Below are 16201 nucleotides of genomic sequence, written 5' to 3' on the forward strand. Positions count from 1 at the left end.
CGGGCGGAGCTTCCCCTCGAAATTGGCGCGCCCGCGGCAATGCGGCCTTCGGGATTGGTGGATGTTGAACCCGGAAGCAGTCGGAATGCTCGGAAGCAGCCGGAACGCGGGTCGCGGCCGACGCTGCGGCTGCAGGATGGTCGGAGGCGGTGGCCGTGGCGGAGGCGGCGGCGGCGGCGGGAAGCGTCGGCTCGGCAGAGAGGGACAGCAGGTACAGTCCGACAGACCGTGCGCCTCCGCGGGGCGCTTTGGGTGATAGCCAGGACGCCCGGGGCCGCCCAGTCCATTCATTCCGCCGTCCTCGAACGCCTGCCCGGGGGCCCAGGAGGCCCGGCCCCTCCAGACTCCAGCCCGGGCCCGCTGGGATCCGGGTGCGGAGCGCAGCCCCACTGCGCCTTTTGACTCCTCTTGGCGCGGCTCGTGGGGAAGCAGGTTAAAGCCATCGACAGTCCGTCTCTCCCTCCTGCCGCGCTGAAAACGAGTCAGGATGAACTCTGTGTTGAGCCCCTGGCCTGGGCAGGCCGGGTGCAGTGGATTTGCATTTTACTGTCTTGTGTGGTGGTTGTTGTTGTTGTTGTTTAACTTGAGATTATAACGCCGATGTGTAGAATGTTGTGGAATCACTGAAGGAGAATCTGGTAAGTTCTGTTCTGGTAAGTTCAGGAAACTCACGTTCGAAAAAGATCCAAGCAGGCAGAGAAGCAAAAGAAATCCTCTTGACGTTAAAGAAATGATAATCATAAAATGTGGGGCGTGTGGGGGTGTCAAGGAGCGATCAGCCCGACTGGAGCCCCGGGAGATGGGAGAATGAACGAGAGGCAGCTGATCATAAAAACACCAAATGAGGGACGGGGACAAAATATAGGCCTTCCTTAATTTTATAATTTCCGGAATATGAAGCACTGCTGTAGCAAGCAAGCGAATTAGGCAGGCAAAACGTGTCATTGTGATGAGTGGAGTTTTGCGAAGGTTGTTCTAGTGTTCGTTTAAAACTGAATGAGGTGAGACATTGTTCAAAGGTCTGTGCAAGGGACGTGGTTATGAACATTTTTTTTCATATTGGGTGATGCTTTCCAGAAACACTAAGAAAATGTGGGGCTTCTGAAGGGGACAGCTGTCTTCAATTCTAGTTGTGAGGGATATGGAGATGTAAAAACTGGTGTGTGGTTTAGGGGAGTGTTGAAAATTTCTCTTAGAAGGTACGGTGTTTTGGCATTATAATAGGCTTAATTAAGAAAAAATAGCCAGGTGCTGGTAGTCTATGTCTATAATCCTAGCTACTCAGGAGGCTGAGATTTGAGGCTCCCAATTCAAAGCCAGCCTGGTCAGGAAAGTATATCGTCTTTACAGAAATGTATTAAGTAGCTAACAGCATTATAAAACCTAGCACAATTATATAGCAGATGTGCTAGAAATTACTTAGAATCCTGCCATTAAAAAGCCATTTTCAGAGTGGATAATGGAAGGCTGGTAGAGTACTTGCCTAGCATGTTCAAGGACTTAGATTTGATCTCAATCCCTGTAAAAATGAAATAGGACAAAAAATAACTTGGGCCTATATTACCAGCTGATGCAGTAATATTTAGAGTGTTTAAAATATGCACACAGTTCATGGAGATGGGTGAATATAAATGAGGTATGCAAAGTGTTACTGAAATTACTTTTGAAGAATTAAAGTTGTATATGCTAATTTTCAGTGTGAAAAGACAGTTGAAGAAAAGAAAAGTAAATCTTGTGAAGCTGATATCTCCAGTGATCTTCGAAGAGAAATAGAAAATCATTATAAGCTTTCTCAGCCTGAAGATTTCTATCACTTCTGGAAGTTTTGTGAAGAACTTGATCCTGAAAACCCAGCTGGTAGGTTTCTTCATAATCATGGAACTGCCTCTACAAATGGAAAAAACAGGAAATTAGACCAAGGATAAAAATAATTCATAGAAAAAGTATTTCTAATAGTTGAAAAAAAAGTTAATCTATTTCACTGTCAGCTATTGTATTGGCAATGGCATATGATTTCATGATATTATTTGATAGGAGAAAAAAGTAGGGACAGAAAAGAGGACAAAAGAACAAGTCATAAAACAATCTGATGTATAGTAGTGGTAGATAGAGCATTTGCCTGCCTAGCACGTACAGAATCTTGGATTTGATGCTCAGCACAACAACAAAAACAGAATAAGACGGGAGAAAATCAATCATGCAATCACTTTTTTTTTGGGGGGGGGGGTCCGGTCGTGGGGCCTGAACTCTGGGCCTGGGCGCTGTCCCTCAGCTCTTCAGCTCAAGGCTAGCGCTCTACCACTTGAGCCACAGCGCCACTTCCGGCTTTTTTTTTTCTTACGTGGTGCTGAGGAATCGAACCCAGGGCCTCGAGCATGCAAGGCAAGTGCTCTACCACTGAGCCACCTTCCCAGCCCATCATGCAATCACTTTTAAAATATGTATTTGTATCTTTCCTAGTATGGAAAGTTACTGCTGTATGCCTAAATTTTAACCTTGTTATCTTTGGCAAATAAGATAAGAAGTTCTAGTTTTCTTGTTGCTTTAAAACTTAATATTTGCTACTGTCCTCCTTCAGTTAAGCTGGAGTATTGTGACAATGCCTTTATTCATGTTGCCACTTCCTGAAAAGACTTCTTTTTTGCTTTCTCCATCCATCCCTCATAATATAACAGGATCCTGCCTCAAGGGACCCAGGATTTCTCCTCTCTTAAAACGAAACATCAAGGACATATCAAAGTTGGACATTTGCATAGTGACTTTAAGGTTTTATTTGGCACTGTACCTCTATAATCTATATTTGGAGAAAGAAGATGGAATTTTGAAGGGGTAGGGGGCTGGCCAGAATCTAGGGAATCTGAAGTGGTAATTAGCTGAGGAATAGAGAGAAAGGAAAGAAATTTTCTTTCTTTTTTAATCCACACTGTGTTACCTCTCTTGTCTCTCCCTTACTGTATATTTGTAGAGGATAGCATTGTCATATTGAGGCAGAAAATGTGCTTGTGGCTTTCTTATGATTGTAAGAATGCAAAACAGTCTTGCTTTTAGCAAAGATAAGTGGTAAATTTAAGAGGAAATCCTAAACATAATGCCATATGTCCAATACTGATTTTTTTTCTCCCATTGAGTGTTGATAATATCTTCCAAAAGATTTGATTTTTTTTTTAATTTTATAAGCTCATTTTTACGATGTTCTTTAGAAATTGTTTACAAATGAAAAGGTATTATTTCCTGCTTGTGTCCTGAATAAACTTCATTTTCTTTATAGATTCACTTTCTACAAGCCTTGGACTTCGATTAGTGGGTCCTTATGATATCCTTGCTGGGAAACATAAATTAAAGAAAAAATCCACAGACTTAAATTTTAATCTTCACTGGAGGTTTTATTATGATCCTCCTGAGTTCCAGACCATTATTATAGGAGATAATAAAACTCAGTACCACATGGGATATTTCAGGTAAAGAATCTTCTCCAAAATATTGTCCTACTAGTGAGTATAAGTAGAGTCTACCGACATCACCCAAGGTAAAAACCCATTTTTCCCTTATTACAAAATACATGAGCTATTATTGCTGTTATTACTTTTAACCTACCCTAGGATGATGAACCTTTTAGGTTGAAAATTACTGTTCTGTTATTATTAATATTGTTTAAATAATGCTTTCTCCCTTTTAGATTCAAAAGCTCTCCTTTAGCTGGAGAAATAGTTTGTAACAGCTGGTATAAGGGGGTTATTTTGAAACAGTTTAACGGTATTGCCCATGTTGATCCCAAACTCCTAGACTCCAGCAGTCTTCCCACCTCCGCTTACTCCAGCAGCTGAGAACAGCTCTTTTTACTTCAATAATTCATGTGCTTCCAGGTATCCAAGTGGCAGCTGGTAATTAAGAATGAGTTGTCACAGAGTCTTCAGTTGTTTCTCATGAAGCTGATAAAATTCTCTTTAAGGGTGGGGGTTGAGAGACAGACTCTGGAGCCAGAAAAGTTGGTCCTACCCTTTATTATCTTGGTGACTGTATGCCAGTCATTAGTGACTATGACTCTGTAATTCAGTTCCCTTTTCTGAAACAATGGGGATAATAAGTGTACATACTTGATAGGAATATTAGGAGAGCTAAATGAGATGCTTACAGTGTTAAGAAACAGAAGTATCATGAAAAGACCTTGTCCACATGTACTAGTGGCAGTGCTTTAGGTAGAAACTAAATTTAAGATAATACAGGGGAAGATGGAAAGTACCCAGAAAGTACTGTGCAGAGGATTGCTCAGTTCCTGTGTATAATAGATTCTGCTTCTGACTTTGACATTAACTTACTAGGGCCTCCAGAGTAGCTTAACTGCTCTGTAATTGGTTTCCTTGTTTCTAAAAACAAAAGGAAGAGAATCTTTTCATCAGTAAAACTGGATAATCCTTTGCCCTGTTTGTTTTGTTTTTCCATTTTTACTTTTGGTTTCCTTTCATTCAGACTCAAAAATGAAGGTGATCAGGTTGTGTGAAGTTTTCTCTACTTCCTTTAAAGGAAGTGTATTCCCGCTTTCTTTGAATTTGGGTGTAAAACTTAGATACTAAAAATCTTAATTTCAGGTTCTGTTGTAGGAATAAGATGTGTCATATAGATTCATAAGAAACTTGAACCTGACAGAGCTTAGTAAATTTTTCGGTTTTTTTATAGGTATAAATAATCGTCTATAGAACCAAAATTCGACTTGCCTGATAATTATGAAATGCTATATTTTTAATATCTTTTGTTAAACCAGAGATTCTCCTGATGAACTTCCTGTATATGTTGGTACAAATGAAGCAAAGAAGAACTGTGTAATTGTTCAAAATGGAGATAATATGTTTGCTGCAGTCAAGTAAGAAAATATTTTGATCCCCCTGTGTTCAATTAGACACTGATGGGTGTACATGTTTACAGTACATTACAGAAGAGAATTAGGAAACTCAAGGTTATAGATTTCTAGAAATGATTTCCATGGCTTTTCTAGATAGTTTTATTGTACACTTCTGTTTTGCTTCTCCACCAAAAGGTACCTTATCTTGAAAATGTGATGAAACCAAGTGCTAGAGAGTAGGTTTGAAGCTAAGAGATAGTCATAATAATGAAATGAAGGTGATGCAGGAACTTCTTGGCTGTACAAGACCTTGCTAGAAAGAATGCCAAGAAGAGTGTTGTAGGCAAGGGAACAGCCCATTTCCATATGTATTAATGCAAATAAGTGTCATAGAGTAGTTGAAAGCCCTATATGCAGAATATAGTGGAGAGTTCAAAACATTGATTCAAATTTGACATCATTAAATTTGCATTTTTATGGTTACTGTGATTTTGGTGGTTTGGGTTTCTGTGGTGCCTTAGTGTGCCCTTGCTAGTGTTCTGAGCTTGGGTAAGTTGAGGGTCTTTTGTGCCTCAGATTCCTGATATGTAAAAAGGACTGAAGAATAACACTAGAAATGTATAAATGTTCTGAGCCTTTTATAGTATTCAGCCAATGGTACCTTCAAATGTAGGTGGCAGATACAAATGTTTCTGCCTGGGTTCTAGAACTGAGTTCAGAGGAAGAGGTTGACTTTTGTCTTATAGTAGGTGCCATTTCCAGTTTTACTCTTCACTTAATATTACAAGCAAAAATATCAATGTGTTGGTGATAAACATACATTATTTCTATCTGGCAATAATATATTGGTTTTACGTTCTTTTAAAATTTCCTTGGAGTATTCTTTTATATAAGCTTATAAAGTAGCATCATTTTTCTACTATTTTCTAAGAATATCTTAGCACAGATTTGAAGTTAACATTTCTAAATCAATTAAACTTAAATATCTAATGGTGTCCTTTGGCTCTGTTAAAAAAATCCCTTTTGGATAGCACCCAACACAGAAGAAATAGTTGTACTGTCAAAGCTTATAGAATTCACAATCTTTATAGACTAAGATAATGACAGTTTGCTTTGTGAAGGTTCAAATGTGTTTGTGACTTTAAGTGTCACTAGCCTACAATTTTGTGAAGTTTGTGGAATTTATATAATTAATCTCAATAAAAAAATTGTAAAAAAAATCCTCGTGGTATCTATATACTATTTTTCTTCTTATTCTAGACTTCTCCAAAATAATCTTATCTTAATGTTCAAGCAGTGAAACTAAAAGTTGACTTAATTTCAACTTTTTTTTTTTTTTTTTTTTTTTTTGCTGGTCCTGTGGCTTGAACTCAGGACCTAGGCATTGTCCTTGAGCCTCCTTATACTAAAGTTAGCTCTCTATTACTTGAGCCATAGCACCACTTCTGGATTTTTCTTAGTAGTTTATTGGAGATAAGAGTCTCACAGATTTTATTGCTCAGGCTGGCTTTGATCCAAGATCCTCAGATCTCAGCCTCCATAATAGCTAGGAATCGTGCATTAGCCACTGGCACCTGGATAATCTCAGCTTTAAAATGGTTCTTACCATAATGTTTATAAAAAATACATAATACAAACTCCAATCGTTTGCTGTTTCTGACTGGTAGCTTTTAATACTTTTCTCTTAATAAAACCTTTTAGAAATTTTGAGAGAACCATTGTGATTATTTTGCTGACTTTCTTACTGGATTTTGCCATTTTTAATCTTAGCTGCTTAAACTTCTGTGTATAGTGGCCAGCAATATAATGAGGCTTTTACTTCTTTTCAGATTATTTTTGATGAAAAAACTTAAAGAAGTAACTGATAAAAAGAAAACCAGCCTCTTGAAAAGCATAGATGAAAAACTCACAGATGCAGCCAGAAAACTGGGATACTCACTGGAACAGAGAACCATGAAGATGAAACAGAGAGACAAAAAAGTATGATTTCATGCTGTTAGTCTAACTTATGCTGTTTAGCAGATCTTCTCTTGATTTGTCCCTTATTCTGTAGCCCTGGCTCACAGAGAGCTGGATGCCATTCCTTAGGGCAGTGGAGGTCCTTCAGGGCTATCCAACACCTGAATCTCCAGATGGCACTGGAGTAGTAGTCAATGAACTCTTAAATTTCTTTTTGTTGTTGTTGTTGTTGGTCATAGGGCTTGAAATCAGGGCCTAGGCACTGCCCCTGAGTGTTTTTTGCTCAAGGCTCATATAGCATGCTACCACTTAAGAGCCACAGCTTCATTTCCAGTGGTTAGTTGGAGATAAGAATCTCATAGCCTTTCCTGACCAGGCTGGCTTTGAACGTTCTGAACCTCAGATCTCAGCCTCCTGAGTAGCTACAGGTGTGAGCCAATAGCACCTGGCTTTTAAATTCCCTCTTTTAATGGCTGATATTTCTATTTAGTATAAAGTGTTTTCAGGCAAGAATAGTTGTTTTTTGTTTTGTTTTTTGTCGGTCGTGGGGCTTGAACTCTGGGCTTGGGTGCTTTCCTTGGCTCTTCAGCTAAGGCTAGCACTCTACCACTTGAGCCACATTGCTACTTCGGTTTTCTAGTGGTTTATTGGAGATAAGAGTCTCATGAACTTTCCTGCCCGGGCTGGCTTTGAACCACAATCCTCAGATCTCAGCCTCCTGAGTAGTTAGGATTATAGGTGTGAGCCCCCGGTGCCTGGCTGGAAGAATAGTTTGTTTGTTTGTTTGTTTTTTTGCCAGTCATGGGGCCTGAACTCGGGGCCTGGGCGCTGTCCCTCAGCTCTTCAGCTCAAGGCTAGCGCTCTACCACTGGAGCCAAGCACCACGTCCAGCTTTTTCTGCTTATGTGGTGCTGAGGAATCGAACCCAGGGCCTCATGCATGCAAGGCAAGCACTCTACCACTGAGCCACCTTCCCAGCCCTGGAAGAATAGTTTTATAAAAATACATTCAATTATATTTTTAGGACCTCAAATGTAATTCCCTTTTGAGAGAGTACATTTTAGGATTTGTTAGTTTTCTCCAGTAAATGTGTACAAGCCGTTCTTCCTTTTTCTTCATTGATCCCTTCATCATTTCTTTTTACTTTTTTTTGGGGGGGGGGTCCGGTTGTGGGGCCTGAACTCTGGGCCTGGGCACTGTCCCTCAGCTCTTCAGCTCAAGGCTAGCGCTCTACCACTTGAGCCATAGCGCCACTTCCGGCTTTTTTCTTTTTGCTTATGTGGTGCTGGGGAATCGAACGCAGGGCCTCATGCATTGCAAGGCAAGCGCTCTACCACTGAGTCACCTTCCCAGCCCCTTTTTACATTTTTTAATACCTGAAGTGTGAAGAAGTATTTTGTAAAGGAACAAGTACTTGTGGGTTTTGAATTGTTTTTTCAGTTACAAATTTCAGAATAAGCTAACAGGAAAACTGGAGAATTTGCTCTGGCAGAAAATGTAATATACCCATTTTTAATATAAGAGTACCGTTCAGTATACTAGATATCAATGTTTTTATAGACAATACCTAATAGTACTTTGGAATTCAAAGTGTTTATATACCCCCCCATTTAGTCCCTATAATGTATCTGCAGAGTTGGAATTACCTTGTTTTACAGATGAGTACAATGAGGTTTATGAAGGCTTTGTGCTTTGTCTAGAGTCATGAGGGACCATTCTAAGAACTAACTCCACACCTTTCATCCTTTCCACTGTATCTTATTAGCTATATGCCTACCTTCACTTTCTAATACTTAACATTTCTCCATTTTGTATAAATGAACATTGGTTAAATAATGCTGTAAAATGAGGCTTATTTCTTTCCATCCACTTCTGAGCCATGTCTTAAGACCTCATCCACCATATAGAGGGATTTCCTAAGTTTTTAATCATACTCCTCAACATGAAGATTCTGATAATGTACTAACAACTAGTACTTTTTTTTTTTTTTTTTTTTGTGGTGGTGGGGCTTGAACTCTTGGCCAGAGTACTGTCCTTTAGCTCTTCAGTTCAAGGCTAGCGCTCTACCACTTCAGCCACAGCACCACTTCCAGTTTTCTGGTGGGTTATTGGAGATAAAAGAGTTTCACAGGCTTTCCTGTGAAACAAGCAGGCTTTGAACTGTGATCCTTAGATCTCAGCCTCCTGAGTAGCTAGGATTACAGGTGTAAGCCACCAGGACCAGCTACACCTGGTACTTTTTTTTTTTTTTTGTCGGTCGTGAGGCTTGAACTCTGGACTTGGGTACTGTCCCTCAGCTCTTCAGCTCAAGGCGAGCACTCTACCACTTGAGCCACAACGCCACTTCCGGTTTTCTAGTGGTTTATTGGAGATTGGAGTCTAGAACAATTAGCATGTACTTAATCGTCTATGAAAACACTTTATCATCCTTTTGTTGTATTTCATTCTTCCTGAATGGTAAAGTTGGTAACTTTCTATGGTCTTTTTCTTATCACTGTTTTATGAGAGCCAAGACTATCCTTGAACTCGAAATTCTTCTGTTTCACCTCCTAAATTCTGGGATTACAAGTATGAACCACAACTCTTGGGTGGTTGTAGTTTTTACTTGTTTTTTTTAGTATACTTAACTAAGTCTTCCCCAACACAGAATTATAAAAAGTACTTCTGTTTCTTCTAGTACTATGTAATTTGGTGTTTACTTGTAATCCTAAATTCCATGTATACTTATTTTAGTATAAAGATACAAGGCTATAAACTTGGTGCCAGTGATTCATGTCTGTAAACCTAACTACTCAGGAAGCTGAGATATGTAGATTGTGGTTCAAAGACAGTCTGAGGCCGGGCGCTGGTGGCTCACGCCTGTAATCCTAGCTACTCAGGAGGCTGAGATCTGAGGATTGTGGTTCAAAGCCAGCTCGGGCAGGAGAGACCGTGAGACTCCTATCTCCAATAAAACCACCAGAAAACCGGAAGTGGTGCTGTAGCTCAAGTGGTAGAGCGCTCGCCTTGAGCTGAAGAGCTGAGGGACAGCGCCCAGGCCCAGAGTTCAAGCCCCACGACCGACAAAAAAAAAAAAAAAAAAAAGACAGTCTGAGCAGGAAAGTCCATGAGACTCTTATCTCCAGCCACCAGAAAAAGCTAGAAGTGGAGCTATGGCTCAAATTGTAGAGTGCTAGCATTGTAAAGTGCTAGCTTTGAGCACAAAAGCTCAGGGAATGCAATTATCTCTGAATTCAAGTCCCAAGACCCAAACCAAGCCCCCGGCCCCCAACAAATGTGTGTTCATGAAAAGTTCTTTTGAATAATGTCTCTTCTAGTGGTTTAGTAAAAGATAGGAGAATGAAAAAGTAGAAGTATGAAGGTAAGGAAGTTTTTATATCAGAGATGCAGGTTAAAATACTTTTTTAAAATTAGAGATTTTGGATTATGTCTTCTGTCTTGGAAGATTTCACTGGACTTTACAAAGAAGTAGAATATTTTATTTGGTCTATTTGCCATAATTTAATATGTTTTTTTCCCTCCTTAGGTTGTTACCAAGACCTTTCATGGTGCAGGCCTGGTTGTCCCAGTAGATAAAAATGATGTTGGCTATAGAGAGCTCCCTGAAACAGATGGTAATGTACTTTGTATGTAAACATGTACATACATGCTAGTGTATACATGTAGAAAGGCTTTCCTTACATTGTGAAGTACTCATAAAGAGCAAACTTAGGCTTTGTCAAAAGTAAGGCTAATTAGATACTTAGTACATTCATTTTATGTGCTTCTTGAGATCTGGTACACTGGTATTCAGAAAGTAATGAAGAAAATGTTGAAGGCCAAAATAGAATTGTTAGCCACTGATTTTTTTTTTTTAGTAGTCTTGAAATAAACATTATGAATTTTCCCTGGACTCTTAACTTCAGACTATACTTTTGCCATGGCTACACTTCTCCAACTTATGGTTTTAGTTTCTGAATTGATTTCTTGTCTTTTCTATTATTGACTTTTTGTTCTTAATTCACAAGTTTTTGTTTTGTTTTTGGTAGTTGTGGGCTTGAAATCAGGGCCTGGGCTCTGTCCCTGAGCTCTTTTGCTCAAGGCTAGAGCTCTACCACTTTGAGCCATAGCTCCACTTCCATTTTTTCTGATGGTTAATTGGACATAAGAGGTACTTTCCTTCCCAGGCTGGCTTGGAACCATGATCTTCAGATCTCAGCCTCATGAGTAGATAGGATTATAGGCATAAGCCGCCACCACCTAGCTCATGGGTTTTTTTTTTTTTTTGTTTTGTTTTTGTTTTTTTAATATCTTTTAAAAAATAAAGTAGGACAGATAAAAAAAATTCAGTAACTTTGTCTATTCGGGATTTTTTTTTGTTGTTGTGGTCATGGGGCTTGAATTCTGGGCCTGGGCGCTGTCCCTGCGCTCTTCAGCTCAAGGTGAGCGCTCTACCGCTTGAGCCACAGTGCCACTTCTAGTTTTCTAGTGGTTTATTGGAGATAAGAGTCTCGAGGACTTTCCTGCCCAGGCTGGCTTTGAACCATGATCCTCTGATCTCAGCCTCCTGAGTAGCTAGGAGTACAGGCGTGAGCCACTGGCGCCCGGCTGTTGTTTTTTTAAAAATCCAACTCCTAGTGGTTTGGTTAAGAAGTTGGCCAACTTTCTAGACAGGGCCAGATAGCCAATGTTTTCAACTTTGTGGGATACATACAGTATTTGCCACATATTCTTGTTTCCCAACCATTTGTAAATACAAATCATTCCTTTTTTTGAAGGCAGTTAGAAATGAAGCGAGCCAGACTTGACCTACAGTTTGCTGATTCCTAGACTAGCATACTTAGGAAGCCTTGAAATCATGACTGCAGTCCTCAGGAGGAGAAGTCAGGAGAACCCTTAGTTCAAGGCCATTCTGGACTACATGGTGAGACTCTTCTCAAAAAAAAAAAAATCCTCTTGACTTCAACTAACTGTGAAATACACTTTGCTAAAACAAATTTTTTTCTGCTTAGCCACATTTTATATGCTTGAATTCTAAGTAGAAAAATTATAAAACTGCCAATCAAAACTGTAGTGTGGCAGATTTGTCAATTGGAAGAAAAAATGAAAAAAAAAAAACCACCATAGAATCTTTTTGCCTTTAAAAGTGCTTATACCTTAGCCAGGTACTAGTAGCTCACACCTGTAATGCTAGCTTACTAAAGAGGCTAAGATCCTAGGATCATGGTTCAAACCCAGCCCACTAAGGAAAGTCCATGAGACTATTTCCAGTTGACTACCGAGAAAAAAAAAATCTGGAAGTAGAGCTGTGGCTCAAGTGTTGACGAGTGGTAGCCTTAGGATAAAAAACTCGGACTGTGCTCAGAACCCTGAATTCAAGCCCCAGGACTGGCAAAAAAAAGACCAACAAAATAAAACAAACCCCTTCCTCCCCACCCCATTACAATGGACGACCCCTTTATATCATTGATTTCTTTCAGCTGACCTTAAGAGAATTTGCAAGACAATTGTTGAGGCTGCAAATGATGAGGAGAGACTGAAGGCATTTGCTCCTATTCAGGAAATGATGACCTTTGTACAGTTTGCTAATGATGAATGTGATTATGGCATGGGGCTTGAATTGGGAATGGACCTCTTTTGCTATGGTTCACATGTGAGTAAAACTGCCACCCACCTGCTGCTGCAAATGTACACACATTTGTATTTGGAAATACAATGCATTTGGTATATGGATACATTTGGTATATTGAACCACCTAATACATTTGAAATCTAGTAAAGGTGAATAACCAAGATTATTTCCTACAGATTTAAAGTGTATTTACCCATTAGACAAATGATATGAGTATGTCATTTGTAATGTGAATGAGCATTTTTTTTTTTTAAATTTGGGGTTGAATTCAGGACTTTGTACTTTGTTAGGCAAGTTCTCTGCCACTGGAGCCATACTCACAGCCCTTTCAGATTTAATTATTTTGGGGTAGTCTGTTTTCTTGCCTGGATCAGCCTGGACATCAGTCTTCCAACTTTTTGCCACCCCATAGAGCTGGAGTGCCTTACTCAGGCACTGGTGGTTTAGACCTTTAATCCTAGCCACTCAGGCTGAACTCTGGAGGACTGGTCTGAAGCCAGCCTGGGAAAAATCTGTAAGACTCCATCTCCAAACTAGCAAAGAGTTGAACTGGAAGTACTGGCTTCAGTGACACAGAGCCCATCAAGAAGCAAACCTAAGCAAGCACAAGGCCCTAAGTTCACACCTTGGTATTGGCAGGAGAGAAGGAGGGAATAATATGTATCTGTATATGTAGGGTGATACTCGACCATTATTTTCCTCATTAAAGAAAAACATTAGCTGCCTGAGTACTGTAACATGCTTCTGGATGGAGCGAGGCTGGTCTTAAAATCTTATCTTCCCCACTTGTGTAACTTTTCTAATATCTTTGTATCTATTTTTTTACCTATAAAATTTTATCTGTCCATATCCACACTTGCACATACTGTTTCTCATTTAAGCTACTTTACAACTGGATCACAAAGAGGCACATCTTACCCAAGTTCACAAAGGCAATTTGATTCTAGACTCAAATCTCTATAAACTGGGGGCTGGGAAGATGGCTCAGTGGTAGAGCGCTTGCCTTGCATGCCTGAGGCCCTGGGTTCGATTCCTCAGCACCACATAAGCAAAAAAAAAGAAAAAAGCCGGAAGTGGCTCAAGTGGTAGAGTGCTAGCCTTGAGCTGAAGAGCTGAGGGACAGCACCCAGGCCCAGAGTTCAGGCCCCACGACAGGACCCCACCAAAAAAAAAAATTTCTATAAACTGTAAAGTGCTTAGGAATGACTTGCTTCTAGTTAAAAAACAAATTATTTCTTGGGTCTAACATCTGCCACTTCACATTTCTGATGTGCTCCCAGGTGATGGTGACTGCAGACCACACTGAGGAGCAAGACTAATCCAGTTGAGCTAACTCTAGCAGGCACCAAAATCATCAACTGTTCCAACATGGGTTCCCATGTTCTCCTGCCTCCCATCCCATTGAGAGCTCTGAGTGGGTCTTGAGAATTTGCATTTCTTAGTTTACCAGGTGATGCTACTGGTCAGAAGAACACATTTGCTGAACCCTATCATAAATCCTACTGCCCTGTCTTTCTCTGCTTGCCTCATATATGGTTTCTACCAGTAAAATAAAAAATGTCTAATAGCCAGAATGACAGCAATCTGGAAAGTGCTTAACAATAAGCCTAGGGGGTAACTCTTAACAGGTAATGTTTCTGTGGTAGGGGAAGAAGGAAATAAACAGGAGAGTGACAGTGACATTTAGCATTTCAAAGAAGAATAAAGCTTAATGCCTAACTAGTAAGAATATGCTGAAAAGATAATGAGGGCATAGTTGAAGACTTTTTTTAACAAGTTGATAAAATTTGAGATGAGAACTTAAATATTTGTTTTCTTCTAGATTTCCTTCAAGGTATTTCCTTTAGTCTTTTAGAGATATGCACGATTCCCTCTTGAACAGAATACCAAGTACCTGTGCCAAAGTCAGTTTGTCAGTTGAAAAAGTAGTTAACATGATCTTGGAAAGTAGGTTTTGTAAAAATGGACCATTTCATTGTATTTTTTCCTAACACATAGGGCATCTGCCCTTTCCTGTTTAATGTTATATTCTTTTGTCTTTCAGTATTTTCATAAAGTTGCTGGCCAACTTTTACCTCTTGCATATAATCTGTTGAAGAGGAATCTGTTTGCAGAAATTATTGAAGATCATCTGGCAAACAGAAATAAAGAGAACATAGACCAACTTGCAGGATAAATGAGGGTTTGTTCTGTTTGGTGTATAATATTTTTAAATGCCATATCAGACTTACGGGGGGTTGTTTTTAAGGAACACGGAAAATAAATGGAAAAACGGAAACATTTACTAAAAACTGACAGGCTATTCTGGACTTATTTTGCGTACAATAAAGTGAACTTACCTGATTGGTGACACCTGACATTTTGCATGTTATAGGTAGTCATTGTCTAGTGGATTTGAAGAACTAGACAGTTACCTACTTTCAGGGTGTCCTCTGTTACAATCTGGGTTGAGTATTACTAATCCAGAATTCTCAAGTCGAAAATCTTTGAGGACTGGCATGATGCTGAGAAGTTTTGAATTTTGAAGCATTGTAGTTTTGTGATAAGGGATGCTCAACTAGTGAAATAGATCTATGAAAATATTCTAAAATTCTGGTCCCATGACTCACTAATGGGAAGCTCAGTTTACTGTATTAATAATACAGTAAGTCTTAAATTAATACAGCTATTCCTTTAAGGGCTGGAATTATAGTGGTATATAAACAGGGACACAGGAGAGGTAAGTTTACATGGAAACTCATAACCATAACTAGTGTAGATGATCCCAGGCCTACCAATGTGCATTTTAGTTACTTCCAAGTAACTCATACGTAGTCTCCCAGTTACCAGTCAGTCCTTAAGACATTCCTTCCTTTAGAATTGAGTCTGATTTAACAATGACCAGAACATAGGTATATTAATATAGTAAGTGGTATTATATATCATATAGGTTCTAGTTTTCCACTGCAATTCATTTTTGATACAAACCAGTGGTAGCTGTGATTTATTCCTTAAACCTGACAAGAATCTTTAGCCTTAAAAGCTAAGTGCAAACAATGACATACAAAATTTGGTGGATCATGCAAAAGAGCCTCTGCATATAAATTATCTGATTTAACCCGCATAGATTTACCCAAAGAACTTTTGTTGAATGGTCAGTGGTTTTCCAGAGTTCTTCTAGCTGGCGCTCTAAAACAGATTTACTTTTTAAAATAATGTGGTAAATACAATGCAGTCTCATCGCCCCAGTTAGGCTACAAGCTTTTGTGGGAGGAGGGAGGATTTTACACACACAGTTCTGGGGGTTGAAACTCAAAACCTCCTAACTCAGGAACTCAGCTTTTTCACTCACAGCTGGCACTCTGAACTACAGTTCCAGCTTTTTGCCGGTTAAATGGAGATAAGACTCATGGATTTGTATGTTAGGCTGAAACATGCAGGGAAAAATGAAAGCTTATAAAAAAAAAAAAATCAGTGAGATGCTGCTTTATAAACTACTCAGCAAGGGACTAAGTCCCTCACACTAGCTCAAACAGACTGTACTGGCTCAATGTCAAACTATTCCTATCTAGATTCCTACTTAATATTGTTTTGTAACTTTTATGTTGCTTTTAGAATTTTATAGTTTTGAGCTATTGTATATACAGTGAGTTTTATTTTTGGGGGGGGGGCGTCCGGTCGTGGGGCCTGAACTCTGGGCCTGGGCGCTGTCCCTCAGCTCTTCAGCTCAAGGCTAGTGCTCTACCACTTGAGCCACAGCACCACTCCAGCTTTTTTCTTTTTGCTTATGTGGTGCTGAGGAATCGAACTCAGGGC

At 39.6% G+C, this 16201-nt stretch overlaps 1 protein-coding gene across 1 annotated transcript; it reads left to right on the plus strand.

Annotated features, from left to right (window-relative positions):
* The first annotated feature begins 65 nt into the window (after positions 1–65).
* On the plus strand, positions 66–14697 carry Hpf1 (histone PARylation factor 1). The gene is made up of 8 exons (XM_070016484.1): positions 66–211; positions 1698–1857; positions 3269–3458; positions 4760–4858; positions 6667–6817; positions 10323–10410; positions 12256–12428; positions 14451–14697. Exons 1-8 carry the CDS (start codon positions 86–88, stop codon positions 14580–14582), a joined length of 1119 nt encoding a protein of 372 aa, XP_069872585.1. The 5' UTR covers positions 66–85; the 3' UTR covers positions 14583–14697.
* The last annotated feature ends 1504 nt before the right edge of the window (positions 14698–16201 follow it).

Source organism: Dipodomys merriami, unplaced genomic scaffold (assembly GCF_024711535.1).
Source record: "Dipodomys merriami isolate MVZ:Mamm:240054 unplaced genomic scaffold, mDipMer1.0.p SCAF_12, whole genome shotgun sequence".
Classification (NCBI taxonomy): domain Eukaryota; kingdom Metazoa; phylum Chordata; class Mammalia; order Rodentia; family Heteromyidae; genus Dipodomys; species Dipodomys merriami.

Bases quoted from the DNA above. Each gene is read 5' to 3' on its own strand.
- Hpf1 (XM_070016484.1), top strand. From the start codon at position 86: ATGCTCGGAAGCAGCCGGAACGCGGGTCGCGGCCGACGCTGCGGCTGC. The intron at 1,858-3,268 runs GTAGGTTTCTTC...TTTTCTTTATAG, and splicing joins TGATCCTGAAAACCCAGCTG to ATTCACTTTCTACAAGCCTT. The intron at 4,859-6,666 runs GTAAGAAAATAT...ACTTCTTTTCAG, and splicing joins AATATGTTTGCTGCAGTCAA to ATTATTTTTGATGAAAAAAC.